General features: G+C 38.3%; 1 protein-coding gene across 19 annotated transcripts in view; it reads right to left on the bottom strand.

The window, feature by feature from the left end:
* The window catches only part of LOC144039350 (uncharacterized), a 66,245-nt gene extending 45,554 nt beyond the window's left edge, over positions 1 to 20,691 (bottom strand). For 13 of the 19 annotated variants that reach the window (XM_077552607.1, XM_077552613.1, XM_077552620.1 and 10 more), the window contains exons 1-15: positions 20,552 to 20,691; positions 13,868 to 13,971; positions 10,858 to 10,900; positions 10,091 to 10,138; positions 7,430 to 7,483; positions 7,260 to 7,325; positions 7,012 to 7,077; positions 5,935 to 6,000; positions 5,687 to 5,752; positions 4,627 to 4,689; positions 4,016 to 4,081; positions 2,673 to 2,735; positions 1,446 to 1,511; positions 1,198 to 1,263; positions 84 to 146 (exon numbers count right to left, since the gene is read on the bottom strand). In XM_077552607.1, coding sequence (XP_077408733.1) covers positions 84 to 146; positions 1,198 to 1,263; positions 1,446 to 1,511; positions 2,673 to 2,735; positions 4,016 to 4,081; positions 4,627 to 4,689; positions 5,687 to 5,752; positions 5,935 to 6,000; positions 7,012 to 7,077; positions 7,260 to 7,325; positions 7,430 to 7,483; positions 10,091 to 10,138; positions 10,858 to 10,900; positions 13,868 to 13,969 — 898 coding nt within the window. In that variant the 5' untranslated portion in view covers positions 13,970 to 13,971; positions 20,552 to 20,691. Of the gene's footprint in view, positions 1 to 83; positions 147 to 1,197; positions 1,264 to 1,445; positions 1,512 to 2,672; positions 2,736 to 4,015; positions 4,082 to 4,626; positions 4,690 to 5,686; positions 5,753 to 5,934; positions 6,001 to 7,011; positions 7,078 to 7,259; positions 7,326 to 7,429; positions 7,484 to 10,090; positions 10,139 to 10,857; positions 10,901 to 13,867; positions 13,972 to 18,355; positions 18,384 to 20,551 lie in introns of all 19 variants that reach the window. The other 6 variants (XM_077552625.1, XM_077552627.1, XM_077552609.1 and 3 more) reach the window with 5 other exon arrangements.
* Positions 20,692 to 21,440: the final 749 nt, after the last annotated feature.

Below are 21,440 nucleotides of genomic sequence, written 5' to 3'. Positions count from 1 at the left end.
CCTTCGCCTTACTTGCCAGATATGTCTATGAAAAGAATGTTTAAGATGGGAAAATCACAAATGTAACTTTTCAAAATTCTTACTTGTTGGTGTTGTGGGACCAACAGTTGTTGGAGTGTTGGTAAATGTTGTAGTAAATGGTGTGGCTGCAAAAGAGATCCAGAATTTAAAGAATCATTTGCACAAATCAACATTTACAAGATCTCTTTTGAGCATATTTCTAAAGAAATTGTAATTAGTGATACAGGATGTGAACAATTCAGTTTCCAGACATTGGTTGAATAGAATCAGTTCCCGATGCGGTTCTGCAAGGCTGACACTCTTTAATTATTTAACATCAAACTTAAGTCATTCCCAATTTTTTTTTTAATATGTTCAGGAATGTTGTATAGCCTTGTTCATTTTTTGCGTCCCAATACCTCGGGTGTCGGATACGATCTCTCGCTTTCTCTCTCTCTCTCTCTAACTCTCTCCCTCTCCCTTTCTCTATCTCTCTCTATCTCTCTATCACTCTATTTCTATCTCTGTTTCTATCTCTCTCTATCTCTCCCTCTATCCCACTCTCATTTCATCTCTCTTTCTCTCTCTCTGTCTCTCTGTCTGTCTCTGTCTGTGTGTGTCTCTCTCTCTATCGCTCCCTCTCTCTATCTCTGTCTCTCTCTCTCTTTCTGATTGTCTCTCTCTGTCTGTCTGTATCTGTCTCTGTCTGTGTCTCTGTCTCTCTCTCTCTCTCCCTCTCTCTATCTCTGTCTGTCTCTGCCTCTCTGTGTCTCTCTCTCTCTGTCTCTCTCTCTCTGTCTCTCTCTTTCTGTCCCTCTCCCTCTCTCTCTCCTTCCCTCTCTCCCTCCCTCCCTGTCTTTCCTTTTCTCTACTCTTTAACCCAACCAGTTAAGGAAGCCGACCGCTCCACAACTGGACCTTGCGTATGCTCAAGGTTTTTTCGTGTTTTAACATTTTTTTCTGGAGACATTGGTTTGTCATAGCGTTATTGTATTTTAGATAAAAATTTATAAACTCTTGTCATTGTTGTTGATGTGTCATGTGAAAGCGTAAAAATGTAGATACTGTATGTATCTGGTGTGAGGTGTGTTTGTTTGTGTGTGTGTGTGTGTGGGGGGGGGGGGGTGGATTTTGCATGCAAATAACTGATGATATTTCAATTACTGGTAAGTAGTAAGTAAGAGATAATTGGCTCACTTGCTGGTGTGGCTGCTGTCGTTGCTACAGTTGGAGTGTTTGAAACAGTTGTGGAAGGAAGTGTGTCTGCAAGAGATGTAACAATAATAATCATGAGCTTTAATTGTATTGTGAATGAACAAAAATCAACATATCGCTCAAGACTTTATTCTGAAGACACTGTACTCTTTTATTACTAAGAAATTATGTCGGAATAGTATGTAACGTGTGGGAGATTATTAGGCCAAATAGTATCAATGAACACTTACTTGTCACTGTTGTTGTTACTCCAGTTGTGGTGGTGAGTAAAGTGGTGGTAGAGTCCAGTCTTGTGTCTGTAAAACAGGTACTTAGTTGAAACCAATAATGCCCAATTGCATAAACAGAAGAATTGATTGAACTCTCTCTCTGTCTCTCTCTGTCTGTCACTGTCTGTCACTGTCTGTCTCTGTCTCTCTCTCTCTCTTTCTCTCTCTCTCGCTCTGTGTCTGTCTGTCTGTCTCTCTCCCTCTCCCTCGCTCTCTATTTCTCTCTATTTATGTCTCTCTCCTCTCTCTCTCTCCTCTGTCTCTCAGTCTCTCTGTCTGTCTCTATCTGTGTCTCTGTCTGTCTCTATCTCTATATCCCTCTCTATCTCTCTCTATTGCTCTCTCTCTCTATCTATCTCTATCACTCCTTTTATCCCTCTCCCTCTGTCTCTCTGTCTGTGTCTGTGTATTTGTCTCTCTCTCTCTGTATCTCTCTCTCTCTTTCTGTCTCCGTCTCTGTCTCTCTGTCTCTGTCTCTCTCTCTCCCACTATTTTTCTCTCTCGCTCGCTTGCTCTGTGTCTATCTGTCTCTGTCTGTCTCTCTTCCTCGCTCTCTCTTTATGTCTCTCTCTCTCTCCTCTATCTCTCTGTCTTTATCTGTGTGTCTGTCTGTCTCTATCTCTATATCTGTGTCTGCAAGAGAAGTAACGATAATAATCATGAGTTCTAATTGTATTGTGAATGAACCAGAATCAACATATCTTTCAAGACTTTATTCTGAAGACACTGTACTTTTGTATTACTAACATAATAATATAGTAATCAATAAATAAATTAAAGAAAAATTGTCACAGTAGGACGGAGAGAGCAGACGTTGTAGCCTGACCCTAAAAATGTCTGTGGCAAAGAACTTAAACCAAAAGTCCCAACCGATTACCCACAGTGAGAAGGCTAATAGCCAGATAAGCCCAGCCAACCCTTGTACATCCGTGGCCATACCTGGAAGAATTGTTCAAAATTGTTGGATGCCTTTTTTACCCTTCCATTACTTTTATACTTAAACATCAGCAACACAACTTTGATCAGTTTTTGACCACTTGTTGAACATAATATAACCCACAAGAATTGACTGGATGTCTTCCAGTACCTATTTTTGTTTCTAATCCTTCGCCTTACTTGCCAGATATGTCTATAAAAATAATGTTTAAAGATGGGATAATCACAAATGTAACTTTTCAAAACTCTTACTTGCTGGTGTTGTTAGTCCAACAGTTGTTGGAGTGTTGGTAAATGTTGTAGGAAATGGTGTATCTGCAAAAGAGATCCAGAATTTAAAGAATCATTTGCACAAATCAACATTTACAAGATCTCTTTTGAGCATATTTCTAAAGAAATTGTAATTAGTGATACAGGATTTACACCATTTAGTTTCCAGATATTGGTTGTATAGAATCAGTCTATCTCTGTCACTATCTCTCTCTATCTATCTCTATCTCTCCCTCTATCCCCCTCTCATTCAAATCCCTCTTTCTCTCTCTCTGCCCTTCTGTCTCTGTCTCCTCTGTCTCTGTCTCTCTGTCTGTCTCTGTCTCTCTGTCTGTGTCTCTATCTATCTCTCTCTCTCTCTCTCCCTTTCTCTATCTCTGACTGTCTCTGCTTTTCTGTGTGTCTCTCTCTCTCTGTCTCTCCTCCTTCTCCTCTGTCTCTCTGTCCCTGTCTCTCTGTGTCTGTCCCTCTCTGTCCCTGTCTCTCTGTGTCTCTCTCTGTGTCTCTCTCTCTCTCTCTCTCTCTCTCTCTCTCTCTCTCTCTCTCTCTCTCTCTCTCTCTCTCTCTCTCTCTCTCTCTCCCTCCCTCCCTGTCTTTCCTTTTCTCTACTTTTTAACCCAACCAGTTAAGGGAGCCGACCGCTCCACAACTGGACCTTGGGTCAGCTCAAGGTTTCTTCTTGTTTTAACTATTTTTTTTTTGCAGACATTGGTTTGTCGTAGCGTTATTGTATTTTAGAGACAAATTTATAAACTCTTGTCATTGTTGTTGATTGTCAGGATGGGGGAGCTTGAGGACCCAAATGCGGGAAGACAGGGCGAGGAGGCAGAGATTCAATCAAAAGAGGGATTTAATTAAACCAAAAACAAGAAGGTAAACGAAAACTAGAACCAAAACATGGGGGGAACAACAAGGCAAAAACCGCGCAGCATGACATGGGGAAAAGACAAGGCAAAAACGGGCAGCATGACACGAGGAAAAACAATGAACCGACACAGACAGAGGGGAGACAGCAGACTAAGTACACAGACACTAACGAGACAACAAGACACACCTGGGCAAGACACAAGTGGCTGAGGGCACTGATTGGATCACACGAGGAAGGGCAGAATCACACTTAACAAGAAGGAAGACACACAAGGAAAACAGATCCAAACATGACATTGATGTTACAGTGTCATGTGAAAGCGTAAAAATGTAGATACTGTATGTATCTGGTGTGAGGTTGGTTTGTTTGTGTGTGTGTGTGGGGGGGGATTTTGCATGCAAATAACTGATGATATTTCAATTACTGTTAAGTAGTAAGTAAGAGATAATTGGCTCACTTGCTGGCGTGGCTGCTGTCGTTGCTACAGTTGGAGTGTTTGAAACAGTTGTGGAAGGAAGTGTGTCTGCAAGAGATGTAACAATAATAATCATGAGTTTTAATTGTATTATGAATGAACAAAAATCAACATATCGTCAAGACTTTATTCTGAAGACACTGTACTATTTTATTACTAAAATAATAATAATATAGTAGTCTATAAATAAATTGAAGAAAAATCGTCACAGAAGGACATAGAAAGCAGACGTTGCAGCCTGACCGTAAAAATGTCCGTGGCAAAGAACTTAAACCAAAAGTCCCAACAGTGGGAAGGCTAATAGGCCAGATAAGGCCAGCCAACCCTTGTACATCCGTGGCCATACCTGGAAGAATTGTTCAAAATTGTTGGATGCCTTTTTTACCCTTCCATTACTTTTATACTTAAACATCAGCAACACAACTTTGATCAGTTTTTGACCACCTGTTGAAAATAATATAACCCACAAGAATTGACTGGATGTCTTCCAGTACCTATTTTGTTTCTAATCCTTCGCCTTACTTGCCAGATATGTCTATGAAAAGAATGTTTAAGATGGGAAAATCACAAATGTAACTTTTCAAAATTCTTACTTGTTGGTGTTGTGGGACCAACAGTTGTTGGAGTGTTGGTAAATGTTGTAGTAAATGGTGTGTCTGCAAAAGAGATCCAGAATTTAAAGAATCATTTGCACAAATCAACATTTGCAAGATCTCTTTTGAGCATATTTCTAAAGAAATTGTAATTAGTGATACAGGATGTGAACAATTCAGTTTCCAGACATTGGTTGAATAGAATCAGTTCCCGATGCGGTTCTGCAAGGCTGACACTCTTTAATTATTTAACATCAAACTTAAGTCATTCCCAATTTTTTTTTAATATGTTCAGGAATGTTGTATAGCCTTGTTCATTTTTTGCGTCCCAATACCTCGGGTGTCGGATACGATCTCTCGCTTTCTCTCTCTCTCTCTCTAACTCTCTCCCTCTCTCTTTCTCTATCTCTCTCTATCTCTCTATCACTCTATTTCTATCTCTCTTTCTCTCTCTCTGTCTCTCTGTCTGTCTCTGTCTGTGTCTCTCTCTCTCTCTATCGCTCCCTCTCTCTATCTCTGTCTCTCTCTCTCTTTCTGATTGTCTCTCGCTGTCTGTCTGTATCTGTCTGTGTCTCTGTCTCTCTCTCTCTGTCTCTATGTCTCTCTCTCTCTCTCCCTCTCTCTATCTCTGTCTGTCTCTGCCTCTCTGTGTCTCTCTCTCTCTGTCTCTCTGTGTCTGTCCCGTCCATCTCCCTCTCTCTCTCCTTCCCTCTCTCCCTCCCTCCCTGTCTTTCCTTTTCTCTACTCTTTAACCCAACCAGTTAAGGAAGCCGACCGCTCCACAACTGGACCTTGCGTCTGCTCAAGGTTTTTTTGTGTTTTAACATTTTTTTCTGGAGACATTGGTTTGTCATAGCGTTATTGTATTTTAGATAAGAATTTATAAACTCTTGTCATTGTTGTTGATGTGTCATGTGAAAGCGTAAAAATGTAGATGTATCTGGTGTGAGGTGTGTTTGTTTGTGTGTGTGTGTGGGGGGGGGGGGGGGAGATTTTGCATGCAAATAACTGATGATATTTCAATTACTGTTAAGTAGTAAGTAAGAGATAATTGGCTCACTTGCTGGTGTGGCTGCTGTCGTTGCTACAGTTGGAGTGTTTGAAACAGTTGTGGAAGGAAGTGTGTCTGCAAAAGATGTAACAATAATAATCATGAGTTTTAATTGTATTGTGAATGAACAAAAATCAACATATCGCTCAAGACTTTATTCTGAAGACACTGTACTCTTTTATTACTAAGAAATTATGTCGGAGTAGTATGTAACGTGTGGGAGATTATTAGGCCAAATAGTATCAGTGAACACTTACTTGTCACTGTTGTTGTTACTCCAGTTGTGGTGGTGAGTAAAGTGGTGGTAGAGTCCAGTCTTGTGTCTGTAAAACAGGTACTTAGTTGAAACCAATAATGCCCAATTGCATAAACAGAAGAATTGATTGAACTCTCTCTCTGTCTCTCTCTGTCTGTCACTGTCTGTCTCTGTCTATCTCTCTCTCTCTCTTTCTCTCTCTCTCCCTCTCTCTCTCGCTCTGTGTCTGTCTGTCTGTCTCTCTCCCTCTCCCTCGCTCTCTATTTCTCTCTATTTATGTCTCTCTCCACTCTCTCTCTCCTCTGTCTCTCAGTCTCTCTGTCTGTCTCTATCTGTGTCTCTGTCTGTCTCTATCTCTATATCCCTCTCTATTGCGCTCTCTCTCTATCTATCTCTATCACTCCTTTTATCCCTCTCCCTCTGTCTCTCTGTCTGTGTCTGTGTCTTTGTCTCTCTCTCTCTGTATCTCTCTCTCTCTTTCTGTCTCCGTCTCTGTCTCTCTCTCTCTCCCACTATTTTTCTCTCTCGCTCGCTTGCTCTGTGTCTATCTGTCTCTGTCTGTCTCTCTCCCTCGCTCTTTCTTTATGTCTCTCTCTCTCCTCTATCTCTCTGTCTTTATCTGTGTGTCTGTCTGTCTCTATCTCTATATCTGTGTCTGCAAGAGATGTAACGATAATATTCATGAGTTCTAATTGTATTGTGAATGAACCAGAATCAACATATCTTTCAAGACTTTATTCTGAAGACACTGTACTTTTGTATTACTAACATAATAATATAGTAATCAATAAATAAATTAAAGAAAAATCGTCACAGTAGGACGGAGAGAGCAGACGTTGTAGCCTGACCCTAAAAATGTCTGTGGCAAAGAACTTAAACCAAAAGTCCCAACCGATTACCCACAGTGAGAAGGCTAATAGCCAGATAAGGCCAGCCAACCCTTGTACAGCCGTGGCCATACCTGGAAGAATTGTTCAAAATTGTTGGATGCCTTTTTTACCCTTCCATTACTTTCCATACAAATAACTGATGATATTTCAACTACTGTTAAGTAGTAAGTAAGAGATAATTGTCTCACTTGCTCCTGTGACTGTTGTCGTTGCTACAGTTGGAGTGTTTGAAACAGTTGTGGAAGGAAGTGTGTCTGCAAGAGATGTAACAATAATAATCATGAGTTCTAATTGTATTGTGAATGAACAAAAATCAATATATCGTTCAAGACTTTATTCTGAAGACACTGTACTCTTTCATTACTAAGAAATTATGTCGGAGTAGTATGTAACGTGCGGGAGATTATTAGGCCAAATAGTATCAATGAACACTTACTTGTCACTGTTGTTGTTACTCCAGTTGTGGTGGTGAGTAAAGTGGTGGTAGAGTCCAGTCTTGTGTCTGTAAAACAGGTACTTAGTTAAAACCAATAATGCCCAATTGCATAAACAGAAGAATTGATTGAAAGACATGATAAGATTGATGAATAGACATGATTGACTCACGTGCTGTTGTAGGAATCGCAGTGGTTGAAACAGCTGTTGAAACCAGTGTTGTGTCTGCAGGATCATTGTTTAAAAAGCATACACAAAAAAACTTATTCAGTTATATTGATTGACATTGATTGTGGTTGGATGAGAAGTATAAGCATATCCTATTCCTCCACACTATTGGTTTGTACGCAATCCATCACATTGACACGACACATACAGTAATCAATCAATAAATTGAAGAAAAATCGTCACAGTAGGACATAGAGAGCAGACGTCGTAGCCTGACCCTAAAAATGTCTGTGGCAAAGAACTTAAACCAAAAGTCCCAACCGATTACCCACAGTGAGAAGGCTAATAGCCAGATAAGCCCAGCCAACCCTTTTACATCCGTGGCCATACCTGGAAGAATTGTTCAAAATTGTTAGATGCCTTTTTTATCCTTCCATTACTTTTATACTTAAACATTTTACAACTTTGATCAGTTTTTGACCACTTGTTGAACATAATATAATCCACAAGAATTGACTGGATGTCTTCCAGTACCTATTTTTGTTTCTAATCCTTCGCCTTACTTGCCAGCTATGTCTATGAAAAGAATGTTTAAGATGGGAAAGTCACAAATGTAACTTTTCAAAATTCTTACTTGTTGGTGTTGTGGGACCAACAGTTGTTGGAGTGTTGGTAAATGTTGTAGTAAATGGTGTGTCCGCAAAAGAGATTCAGAATTTAAAGAATCACTTGCACAAATCAACATTTACAAGATCTCTTTTGAGCATATTTCTAAAGTAATTGTTATTAGTGATCCAGGATGTACACCATTCAGTTTCCAGGCATTGGTTGTATAGAATCATTTCCCTATGCGGGTCTGCAAGGCTGACACTCTTTAATTATTTAAGATCAAACTTAAGTCATTCCTATATATTTTTTTAAGAATATGGTCAGGAATGTTGTATAGCCTTGTTAATTTTTTGCGTCCTAATACCTCGGGTGTAGGATACGATCTCTCTCTCTCTCTCTCTCTCTCTCTCTCTCTCTCTCTCTCTCTCTCTCTCTCTCTTTCTCGCTCTTAAATTTAGCAGAGCTCTGTTGCACTGTATAGCTCAAATTAATCTCAGTATAGTAAAACTCAATTTAACTCAAGAAAAGGCAAGAAAATGAACAACAGCACAGTGGAAAGGTGCTGCTTTGTAGCAGCATTTCTATTGCTGCCATGTTTTACAGTTGGTCCAGCCTTCCACATTACCAAAAATTCCTCTTTATAATAAAACTCATGATTGAGCTTGAACTTGATTATTTTTTCTCTAGTCACATAAAGTAAATTTTAAATTTTAAATTTTTAATAAATTGCAGCCATAGTTAAAATTAAAACCGTCCTAATTATCAGCTTAAAATTAATTTTGGATCACAGTCCTTTAAGCCCTAGCGCCCCCCAATTGGGTGCCTCTCGTACTTTGAAGGAGACATTTTGTGAAACAATGCACTAATCATGAAATAATATAATGATGCACTTCAAATTAAACTGCAGAACTGGGGCTACAAGAATATATAAGCCATTTTTTATATGCCACAATGCCACAAACACAGCTCAGACGGCAACTAATTTAATGATCAAATATAGAAATCGGTATTGTGCCACACACTGAAATAATTCTGCTCTCCCGCTCTACTAGCCCTTTTTTCACATTTGTGCTGTGTGCATCTTCATTTATTTTGACCAGTAACACATATTACACATATATATTTACACATCTGAACACATTTTACAAGTCTTCCCTTTATTATCACACAAGAATTATTCAAATAGACCTTGTGGTTGCAGAGATTCCTCTTTTTATTTGGGGTATGTAGTTTTCAAGCAAAAGCCTGAAAAACAATTTAGGATTTAAGGGTTAACACCGGAAAAATAGCTTAGGGTTTAGAGGGCTACACTGTAGTTTAACGTTCTGGTCCAACAGAATTAAATGTAAACTTAAGAGTAAACATTTATCTTAGGTTTAAAGTTTAAGAGCAGTTTAAATTGAGTAGATCTCAATTTTAAACTACGTTTCAAGTGTGGTACATCAGAATTTAAACTTAAACCATGATTCACTCTACTTTTAAAGTTAATCCTTGTTGGTGCCATCCAGCCATCATGTCCAATTTCACAAACAGAAGTACTGACAAGATTGACTTACTTGCTGTTGCAGTAATTGTAGTATTTCTAACAGCTTGAAAGTAAAACCAGTGTTATGTCTGTAGGTTACAATTGCTTCATGGACAGAGGCATCACACAAATATTTGTTTCCTTACTTATTAAGTAGAGTTTAGTAAGTTATTGTGAAACACTATCAATCATTTTCATTAACCCCCCTATCCCTCCACGCTAGCATTATTTTCACTTTTATATTTGAAGATTATTTTAAACCATTACTTTTGCACTTTTGCTCGAGAAACAAATCTTGTGTTGTAGCATGATTTGCCATAAGTTGATTTCAAGTTAATTAAATTCAAAGAAACAAGTAATCATCTGCAAACCGATTTTGACCGATTTATAGCTTATACCAGTACCTATTTGTGTGGCTTATCCTCCACCTTATTTGCCAGATATGGCTATAAAAAATGTTTATGGTGTGACTGGTTGTGGTAGCCTTATTTCGGAAAATCAGAAATTGAACTTTTTAAATTCAATCTTACCATTTGGTGTTTTTGGTCCATAAGTTGTCGTATAGTTGGTACCCGTTGCTGCAAAAAAGATCCACAATTTTTAGAACTATTTGAACAAATCAACATTCACAAGATCTAAGGGTTATTTCTGAAGACTTTGTACTGGTAATTAGTGATTCAGGATATAGAACTTTCTGTTGTCAGGCACCCGTTCTAGTCGGCCCGGATGGCTGACACTCTTTCATTATTCAAGATCAATCTTAAATCATTCCAGAACCAATATGGTCAAGAATAATCTATAGCCTTATTCATTATTTTGTGGCCTAATACCTCGAGTGTTGGACACTGATGGACTCTAATTCTCTCTTGGGACTTTTTGTGTCAACATGACACAAAAAAACTTGTTCATGCTGTGGCCACCACCCACCTATCAATGCTTCTGACCCCTTTAGCCCCTCCCACAGGTGGTGATCACATAGAAACACGGAACCATACTTATTCTATTCTAAGGGTTGTGCCCTTCTAGACTAGACTCCAGACTGACCCTAAATGGTGGCATTTTGATTCTAAAATCCGAGGTCCCTCACCTAGGACCTGTTTACCCAATGTACAGTAGCTCCAATGATCACTGGGATACGCAAACCCTTCCCACACAAACAGGTGACGGCTCAGGGAGTATTACGGGAAAAATATTTACGTGATTAGAACAATTGTGAAGTTATGTCCTGGAATAAATCTTGTTTGAACCACTATACAATCATTCAAAAAGAATATTCATTATAATTAATGTCACTCACCTTGCCTTTTCTCCCTATTGATACGTTGTTCTCCAGAGCGTAACTGTTGATTAACAAGTGAAAAAATATATTTTAATTGCATTGTCCCTGCCGTGATCCCCAAACGTTTTACACCATGTATCAACCACAGGCATACAATAAAAAATAAAAAATAAAGCCTCTTAAAGTCTACATGTTGAACTAGTGACACTCAAACGTTTTAACTAGTTAACTAGTGATGCCCAAAATTTCCACTAGTTAAAATAGTGAGACATTTTGACTGAACTAGTTCAACTAGTGAGGTCCAAAATGTTCACTCGTAGAACTAGTGGATGCCAACATGCTCACTAGTTAACTAGTGTTACAGTCTTTTGAATTTTCTAGGTAGCTATGATGCCCAGATGTTCACTAGTAGAACAAGTGAAAACCAAATTGCTCACTAGTGGCACTAGTTACGCTAAATGCTAATCAGGAGGCCGGACAATGCCATAAGTGGGTAACTCCTATTGGCTCTATGATCAGAGCTCAACCCAGGAAAAATTTAACCCTGTAAAGCCTGAATTTTAGCTTACACAGTCACTTACTGTCCCTTGTATCTATTCAAAATCAATACAGAGCAGTCACTTTCCACTTTATATGCTTTACTAAATAAAAAGGAATCCAGTGCAATAGTTCTGGAAAAAAAATCCCTTCTTGAGGATTTGAATTGTCATTTGTTAAATCTGTTCAAACTGCTGGTGGTAGGAAATGTATCATGATTGGCTGATTGGCTGTCCGAAGTCACGCAGATATTGTCTGGTGCATCCTGGGTAAGAACACGTCTGGACGAATAAGTGTTCAAAGTGCTTGACAGCAAGCACTTTGTATATTTATTCCTTAAAGTGTCCACTAGAGGGCAGTTTGAGGATGTCAAGGATATCAAGCATGTCAACATGCACACAAGGATGTCAACATGCACACCGAGCTTGATATCCGTGATATCAAGCTCAGTGTGCCCACTAGTAGGCTAGTAGACACATTACATTGACCTTACAAGATAACAAGTACGCTTACATTGAGCGTACATGTTAACAAGTAAGCTGACATTGAGTGTACAAGTAAGTATGTTTACATTGAGCATATATGTTAACAAGTAAGCTTTTATTGAGTGTACATGTTAACAAGTAAGCTTTTATTGATTGTACATGTTAACATGTAAGCTTACACTGAGCGTACATGTTAACAAGTAAGCTGACATTGAGTGTACAAGTAAGCTTACATTGAGCGTACATGTTAACAAGTAAGGTTTTATTGAGTGTACATGTTAACAAGTAAGCTTTTATTGAGTGTACATGTTAACATGTAAGCTTACATTGAGCTTACATGTTAACAAGTAAGCCCAAAAATGACTGCAACATCACTAGTTCGTGTCTCTTCTGACACCACTATAGTGTCCATTTTTGAGCCCACTGGTCACTCTCTGTCTATGCTCTGTATATTGCACTGTATCTATACAGTGCAAAAGTACTTATCCAGTTATTTAAAAATAAAACAAACTGAAAACAGCCATAATGCTTATTTAGTTTACCGGTGGGGGCGAGATGAATTAAGCATGTGTTGTTGTTGTTTGTTTTTTTGTAAACACAGTTGATTTTCTTTAGATTTATTGCGGTCCAGGCACTTAAGGGTTAAAGCTTCAAGACATCTAATTTGAATATCGACCAATCAAAGTTCTTGTCCCGCCTGCTTCATTTGCATGCAGTTCACTGGTGAACGTGTTGGCGTTTGAGTCGCATTCAAGGTCTATTGTTGCATTTTGCATGTTGACATGTAAGGGCCGAATGTCCACTGTTATCACCAGTTGCGTTTTTTCTTACCTTAGTGGTTCACTTGTAAGATTTAACATTTATTACTAGTTAACTAGGAAGGTATAGAATGTCCACTAGTTACACTAGTTGGTATCTTCCCAACCTTACTAGCTGACTAGTGAGGTACAAAATGTGATGTAGTGAACTAGTAAATGCAAATATACCCACTTGTGGCACTAGTTGGGCTCGTTTTGACCTCACTTGTTAACTAGTGAATCACTTGGTTTCTCTCTTGCAAGCTAGTTACATCCGGACTGAGTCACTAGTTAACAAGTGACACTGATGTTTATTTAACTAGTTAACTGGAGGAAGGCATTTTCTTTCACAAGTCAGACCAAGAAATAACTTGTACAAGATTTGACAGAACACGTTAGACATTTTTCCTACATGTTGGGCATGTCTTTTAACTAGTGGACCCTTATGTAGCACTGGTAAACAACTGTGCCCAACGAGTACAACAAATATCTAACATGTACAGTATAGTATAGTATAGTGTAACTAGTTTACTAGTGAGCATGTTGGCATCCACTAGTTCTACTAGTTGACCTAGTTCAGTCAAAATGTCTCACTAGTGTAACTAGTGGATATTTGGGGCATCACTAGTTAACTAGTAAAACAATTGCGTGTCACTAGTTCAACATGTAGACTACAAGAACCGTTCACTAGTTAACTTGTCAGTGTTTTTTCTTTCACTCGTTAACTAGTGGATGTTTCAGCTCTCACAGCCTAACTAGTGCAAGGAAATCATAGGACACATGTCACTAGTGAGAATAATTCACGTTTGACCAATTAACATGTTGCTGAAAATGAGTGACTAGTCAGAGTTTCTGTGCAACTAGTATGACAAAGTGCATAGCTAGTGTGGCTTATTGTCCAACTAGTGCTGGCAAAGACTGAACTAGTGAGAAACACTACTATCTGATATCAAGGATATGGAATAAATGCTCAAAGGGCTTGCCATAGAAACCGTATTCAATAGGAGAGAAGCTGACGGAGTGCTAAGAGACCAAACAGCGGGAAAAGCCTGCATGTTACCTCTTGGTTGGCTGCTATGCAAACACATCAACAGTAAATATGAGGAAGCTTGCACTGGGGCGCTATCGTCTTTGCACGTTCCCCCGTAGAGAACACAACACCAAGAAAACCAAGTGCTGTGTGAAAAGGTCTTGAAACAGAGAGCCTACCAGTGACTCCAGGCTTGAGAATTTGATGAAGTTTCCCGTTTCCAAAATACAAAGCGTCACCAAGAGGAGAACAACGATCAAGCCATTCTTAGATATTGCCATCCCTTGGAGAGAGAGAGAAAAACACAAACTAGCAAACAAGAATTGCATGAATTACTTACTTTCAGCCAGCATTGTTAGATTTTTTGATTGTCACCAACACAATCAGTGTTATCTGATCCAATTTGAATCATTCCGTGAAAGATGGCATGCTGACGATAACAACACAATTAAACACATAGCAGGACTCAAAAGACTGAAACAAAAGTGAAACCAAATATTGTTTGAGTGGTGGAATCATATAACAAGTGTTTGAAATTTGTAAATCACTCTTGATTAGGGGTCACTAACTTGGTGCCCATGGTACAGTTACCAACTCCCTGAAAAATGAATAAGGAACACCTCATCGACAAGGACGGCCGACCTGATTGGCTTCAACCTTGCTGCTGTGATTTATTTAACTTTTTGTAGGTGAAACATTTTTTGACTATTTAAACCTGAGTTGAATATAATGCATATTTTTGGGTGGGGGGCATTTAGTCCAGTATGAATTGTGTGGTCCTCGGGGTCTTTTTGTGTTTTTATTTATTTATTTATTTATTTTGGTAGTTGGTTTTACTAGATTTTATTTGTATGATGGTGTGTGGATCTTAATGTGTAGCACTTTGGTAAGGCTTGTTTATAAAATGTGCTATTAAAATAAAGTGGGATAGATTGGATTGAAAAAAAAAGACTGTAAAACAGAATAAATACAAATATAATCCCCAATCATTTTATACTGAACTGAAAGATAAATAAAACATTTGTATTTGAACAGGGCATACCAAAGGGACTAATAATAGGAATATACTGTAACTACAAATTAAAGAAGCATTTTATTTGTTTATATTATACAAACTCAACTACAGGGAGTCCTCAAATTACAGCGGAGTTCTGTTCCTACGCTGGCGATGTAACCCAAATTTTGACTTAAGTCGGATTTCACCGTTAAAGTCAATATTTACATAAAAACATATTTGCGCTACCCGGAAGAGCCAGAACCAATATTTCGTGTTTACGCACGGACATTCATTGCTGACGGACGGCAGAGCGGAGCTAATTCAAACTTAAACAGGGAAATGTGCCGCGCCTGATGGCGAGCCGACCTGCTCGATGGACGTCCGTTACTGGATGCAACAACACAACGTTAAATAACTTTAAAATAGTGTGATTACTATGGGAAATTGACGAAAAAGAAGGTGCTACGGACTAGGCACGGGCGCCGTAAAGTCAAAATGACGTAGGTCGCGTACGATGTAACTCGTGGACTCCCTGTATATAAACTATATAGTCTGTTTATAGTTGGGTTTCTGGAGTGACTGCCTACCTAACGAGAGTAAACTTTAACAACCAAATAAACCCTTGACTGAGCAGCTAACTTTGGATAAGAATATCTTGATCCACTATCTAATTATAGCAACTAGAATTTTCCGAAATGTCTGCAAAACGATCATGTTTTCAAAGCCATAAGGTAAGCAGAGCTGCATTCATTTGTGTTGGATGCACAGATTCATTTTCTGATAACCAACAGAGTAAAGTTGTTGTGGCAGTGGTGGGTTGGTTGTGATCGGTGTACGGTCCACATGTTCAGATCTGCATTTAATGTGTAATCAGTGGCTTAGTGACGAAGTGGTGAGTCCTTGAGTGAAAATACTATTATTGCCCTGAAGGCACACACTCATACATCCACTTCTGTAAGTAGAGTTGTTGCCTCCAGACTGACATGGTAAAAAAAAAAAAAAAAAAATTAAGAAAAAAAAAGGATTGGGGGTGGGGTTTGGGGCGGAGCTAAAAAAAAAAATAATTCAAAAATAAACATTCTGGCCTAATACTGTCTTTGTCATAACTTAAAAGTTCCTATTTGATAATTGTACAGTATAGTATAGCATGCATTGATTTGTCAGTGATTCATGAGACATGAGAATTCTGGATCTCTTTGCCTCTTGACTCATTACAATCCTGATTTTGTTTCGCTGCTCCTCTTCAAAGATTTTGTAATACAACACGTTAAAAGGATTAGTGTGGCGCGGTAACTAATCATTAGTTTCATGGAATTGTCAGGTTCACAAGTGAACAAAGAACAGTACATTGAATAGGGCTCAGTGATTCCTACTTGGGCATATCTGCCCATCTCGGGAATTTCCTTCTGTCAATGCTGAGTCACGTACTTGCACAAATGTTGACTTAAAAATACAGTTTAAAAAAATGTGCATCCAAAGTATTTAAATAGCGATGCATTTGTGGTTCCAGTGGTACGGTTCAGTAAAAGTGCAGGTTTCCACTGCAGTGTGCAATGGAGGCGGGATGGTTATAGGCTGTCTCACCTATACAAATAGGGGAAATGTGTTACCTCTCGTTTATAAGATATCACACAACGATACAATCACTGTGTGAAAATTTTACCCATGATGCGTAGTGCTTACATTTGGACTCTACCAAAGAATCGTGATAACGCTTGTTGATGACGTCATGGTATTAAGCTGTACTTGCGTCTACTTCCAACATTCACTCATCCTCCCAGTTTTCCCTGCAGGGACGGGCAGAGGGCAGAGCCCTAATGGAGCGGTGACCCCGGGATACCTGTGGATGCCCCACCCCCACCCCAACACCAAGGTTGACAAAAATAAAATATTCTAGTAGGGCACGTCGGGTGCTGATAAACTGGATGAATGCCTATTTTGAAGGAGCAGCCGTTCGTGACAAAGCGGTCATAAACTTAGAAAACTATTCACAGGTACATTCCCCCACCTGCCCACCAAATGTTGACAAATAAATTTTTCAAAAATGGCCGTTTGCCTCAGACATTTACTTTGCTTAGCACACTGGGGGAATGCTAAGTGCTAAGCTAACTTGCAACAGCTACATGCAGTCACAACAGCTACAGTACAAGCTCCAGCTGGCTAGCCACCGCAATCAAGGATAGGAGCAGCTAATCATGAAACTCAACATGCAAAAGAGAGAACAGGAAAGGATGAAGAAACCATGCTAACCACTAAGATAACGTATAATGTAGAAAAATGAAACACCAAAATAAGTGTTCTGGTAGTACAATACACTTTTAACAGAAAAGTCTGGAGCCGTGTTATAGCAGAAAGTAATCAAACACAAACAACAAATTGGCAGGTCAATTATTAAGTGTCTAGAGAGAAAATAAAACAATAGATAGATAGCTAGCACACACTGAAGACATTTAATATTTTCAATTTGATGTTTTACTGTTTTTGAGTTTACTTATAGGCATATCAATGTGATATAATCATGAGTGTTTAATAGAATACAGTAGAGTAATGATTTTGTGAACTTTAGTTTATCCTCTCACCCTCAAAGCTATTGAAGATAGGAATGTGCATGATGTTATTTAGAGCCTTTTGGCATTGGAGTCTAAAAGTCTGGGGTTAGATCCTAATTGCATTTCTCCCCCAGTCAAGAAGGGGAACTGAATGTAAATGTCTGTTTACTAATAACATTACACCTTTGTTAAACCTGGAGTTGACATGTCTGTATGAAAACATCTGTTTACTAATAACATCACACATTTGGTCACTAGGAGTCGACATGTCTGCCCTTTGTTCCATCAAGAGTCGGGTGGAGGAACCTTTTATCTTTTTTGTATAAATGAGTCGATGTTTTGTAAATCGACACACTCTTGGGGTCATCACGTTGCATTCAGATGTGGCGTCCTAACGGTGTCTTTGGAAGCTTTTAAATAAATCCTTGCAAGGAACCTTGTTCATCAGATCTCGGATACAATGATTTTGAACACGCAAAGATTACACTTAAAATAGTAATCATCAATTCCTTCAACACCTCCGAAAAACGGAAAGGTCAAATATATTTTCAGCAATTTTGTTTGTTTGCACTATTTTACACTTAAGACAGTTTTGAGATCTTTTGTATAGATGTTCTTTGTTTTTGTTTTCAGTTTAGCTAAGGGACTATATCACCTATTCAGAAATACTACCATAATCATTTTTAGATCAAGTGACATGTTTATATCACAATGTAGGGCTGTATGTTACCATAAGGTGAAGGGTTAAGGTTTATACCGTAACATGAATTTTAGACCCTATGACAGAGGTGGGCAATCTCGGTCCTCGAGGGCCGGAGTCCTGCAGGTTTTGTAGGTTTCTCACTTCCAACACAAGCTGATTCCAATCAACAAGATCGTTATCAGGCTTATGCAGAGCTTGCTGATGAGCTGATCATATATCAGCTGTGTTGGAGAAGGGCAACACGCAAAACCTGCAGGACTGCGGCCCTCGATGCCCACCTCTGCCCTATGACCTAGTCCTATTCAAAATTTACGGAAAGTGAGAAATTGACACAAATGAGTCATGGTAAGAAAATGTTGCACATTGTTGCAGATACAGTAAAGATGTGGTTTTAGAAATGTGGAACATCAACACTCACTTGAGTTATCACATCACACGTGTGAACACTGTAAAACAAGGGGACAAGGAGGGGCAAAGAGAGGATTTCATATATTAGTAGTAAAAGTCAGCGGCAGAGCGACGTGGTGGGCACGGCTACCCCTGACTACCCACACCTAGTGGAACATTTTACTTGTGAGTTTCCTGCCATTTTCACATGCATGCAGTGATCTTCGATCCCTTGATACTCTGCCACAATTCATTTATATTGACTGTATACAATATTTACAATTAAAGAAAACAGTTACAATTGATCTTAATAAAAAGTCTGGAAGTACACAACCAAATATTGAATTTGGATGATTTGTCTATTTCCGCAATCAAGCAAGTTACATTTTTTGCATTGCTTTCAAAGTCATGCCAGCTCCAACTTTGGTCATGAGGCCGTGCACGTGCACCGCACAGCCTCAAAACTCCCTGATTAAAAAAAAAAAAGTATGCGGTAATTTTTGATCATTGGTAAGGATCGGAATAGAGAACAGGTTTTTTGTTGAGAACCGGTTCCCAGTCTTTCAATTACTTGGCATCAATTGCCATTTTTGCAAATGATTCTCTCGTCGATTCCACCGTGCATGTGTAGCACAACATTAGACTGTGGGGTAAAAATAGTTTCCGTTTTTAAGTTCCCTGACCACCATCTGGGATGGGAGTGGAAATTTAGAAAAAAATGTTAAAAACACTCATAGTCCATGTCTGAACTATCCATAGAGTGCTCAAACAAGCAGCAGCAGCAGCAACAAAACCATGTCCTCTCCTGCCAATACTCCAAGTAACTATCGTAAGGAATTGCACGTCAAGTTCTGTTTCGCTGAGTGGTTTTAAACGCATCGTCGGCTACGTCCCACGGTAGCTGTGATTGTGATTCAAAAATGTTTTTTTAAAAAAGGGTGATATAACCGTCTGATGTCATACGTTTGAGAGCTACAAAATGCAAGTGTCATTTAACTTTATTGTCGAACATGCTGTTACTAACAGCTACTTTTAATTAATTAATTCCACAGATTGTCACGCCCATCTAAGTGGGGTGAAATTTGTTCTCTGTATTTGACCCATCCACTGAGGGAACGGTAAGTAACAGCAGGGGCTTGCGATCAGGGATCATTTTGATGATCGAACCCGCAATTCCAACCCGTAATGCTGAGTGTCAACCCTATTCAACCCTCGACCTCCCAGTAGTCAACTAGGTCAGACACTCTACCACTATGCCACTGGGTCAATTAATCAAACTGGTCAAATTAATTGATAATTTATTTATTATAACTTTTTTATTTTTTTTTCCCTTTTATTTTTTTAACTGGGGACTCCATGGCACCCCATCACGGAGTCCTAAATGTTAAGACCTCATTGTTGGGTTTGTAAGATCATGTTACTTTTAAACATGTATCTTATTTACAGATACAATTATGGATGCTAATCTACCAGTTAATTCTCCTTTTTTGTTTTTCCCCAAAAAGTATTGCTAAAAGTAAAACCCATAAAGCCAACTACCATCTGTTCATCCAATTTCTATACTGCTTATCCAGCTCAGGGTTTTGGTGGATGGAATGGTTGCCAATACATCATAGGGCAGAATTAGAGACACACAACCACTCACAATGAACTGCTGAAAATTCTTTCTAGGAATAAATTCTAGACAAAGATTATAAACCGGTGGCCGATTTAGGTTTGGCTGGTTCTAAAATATATATTTTTTTTTTATTTAATTAATACATTTAAATTAAAAAAATATGTATTTTTTTAATTTAATAAATTCAATTTAATTATTTATATATATATATAGTATTGTTTATAATCATAACTTATAGATTGTATGTTATATATATTATAAACACTGAAAATAATTTACTAAAATGTGATTTGAAGAGTTATATTTTAATTCCAAATACAAAAAATAACTCATTATACAACTAACTACATAAATTAGTGGTTTTAAATATTTGAAATAACCACACGTGCATTATTTTACATGCACATTGGGTAAATCCAAGTAAATATAAATGATGATAAACTACAGTGCTATGCTGTTAATAATTTCCCATGCGTAAGAAAATTAGTCATTCATATTATCCACCCAACCAAGTACTAAAAAAAAGAAAAAGAAAAGACAAAACAAAGAAATCCAAGGAACCACAAAAAACACAAGGCCGTAAGAGGCATTAGGAATCTGTTTTCTTACCTTCGTTCACATTTCCTCCCTCTCCTGCTGATATTGGTCTTTTTGTGTATATGGTTAGCACATTTCATGATAGAAGCTTTTACCTTGTAAAACCCTGTCCAACCCGTATACTGAACTATGGGAAACATGCTGCTTGAAATACTTCCTGAAATTTGGTAAGACACACACATTCACGCAGGCGCGCACACACGCATAAATTTGACAGTATTTTTCACTCTTGTTTCCTTGTGCCACCTTTCCATTGTTAGTGACTATTTTTTCCCTTTCTCTGGAATAAGACTGACAGAGATTTTTTGTATAATTATCAGTTTGCACTGGAATTATGCCAGAGATCAAATCAAATCATAATGACACTCAAGCATGTGGTGTAATTACTGCCTGGAATTCGTAACCTGCAGCAAAATAGTGACACATATATAGTACACACAGAGAAAGCAAGGGATCATCATCAATGTTTACAAAGGGACATGTCCCTGAAAATTTAGATACTAATAGTTTGTTTTATAGTATTGAAAGCTAGAACTCTCAGAGAGCAAACATTTGATGATTATGAATGATCACCTTTGTACTGTAAAAGTAACATATTAATCACAAGGCAACAGTCAAGTCAGGGTCAAAGAGGGTGAGGAAGCACGTATTGTCTTGCTTGGTCCATGTCCTAATCTTATAGAGACAAAAAAATACTATACATACAAAAATATCAGAATTTAGATCATACATTAAATACATTGGTAATTAAATAATTGTGGAAATTCGTGGTCAATTTACTTGGGCCTCTAAGTACCAAAGAGCCATTGATGGCTATAGACGTAAAAAATTCATTTGAACTATTTCTATTAGTTTAACATTTTTTCTACTTTTGTTAACAAAAGTAGGAAAATCTATAAAA

The sequence above is a fragment of the Vanacampus margaritifer genome, chromosome 19, assembly GCF_051991255.1.
Source record: "Vanacampus margaritifer isolate UIUO_Vmar chromosome 19, RoL_Vmar_1.0, whole genome shotgun sequence".
NCBI classification, from domain to species: Eukaryota; Metazoa; Chordata; class Actinopteri; order Syngnathiformes; family Syngnathidae; genus Vanacampus; species Vanacampus margaritifer.
The sequence above is the reverse complement of the archived record's forward strand: the minus strand, read 5'-3'. Positions and strand labels throughout refer to the sequence as shown.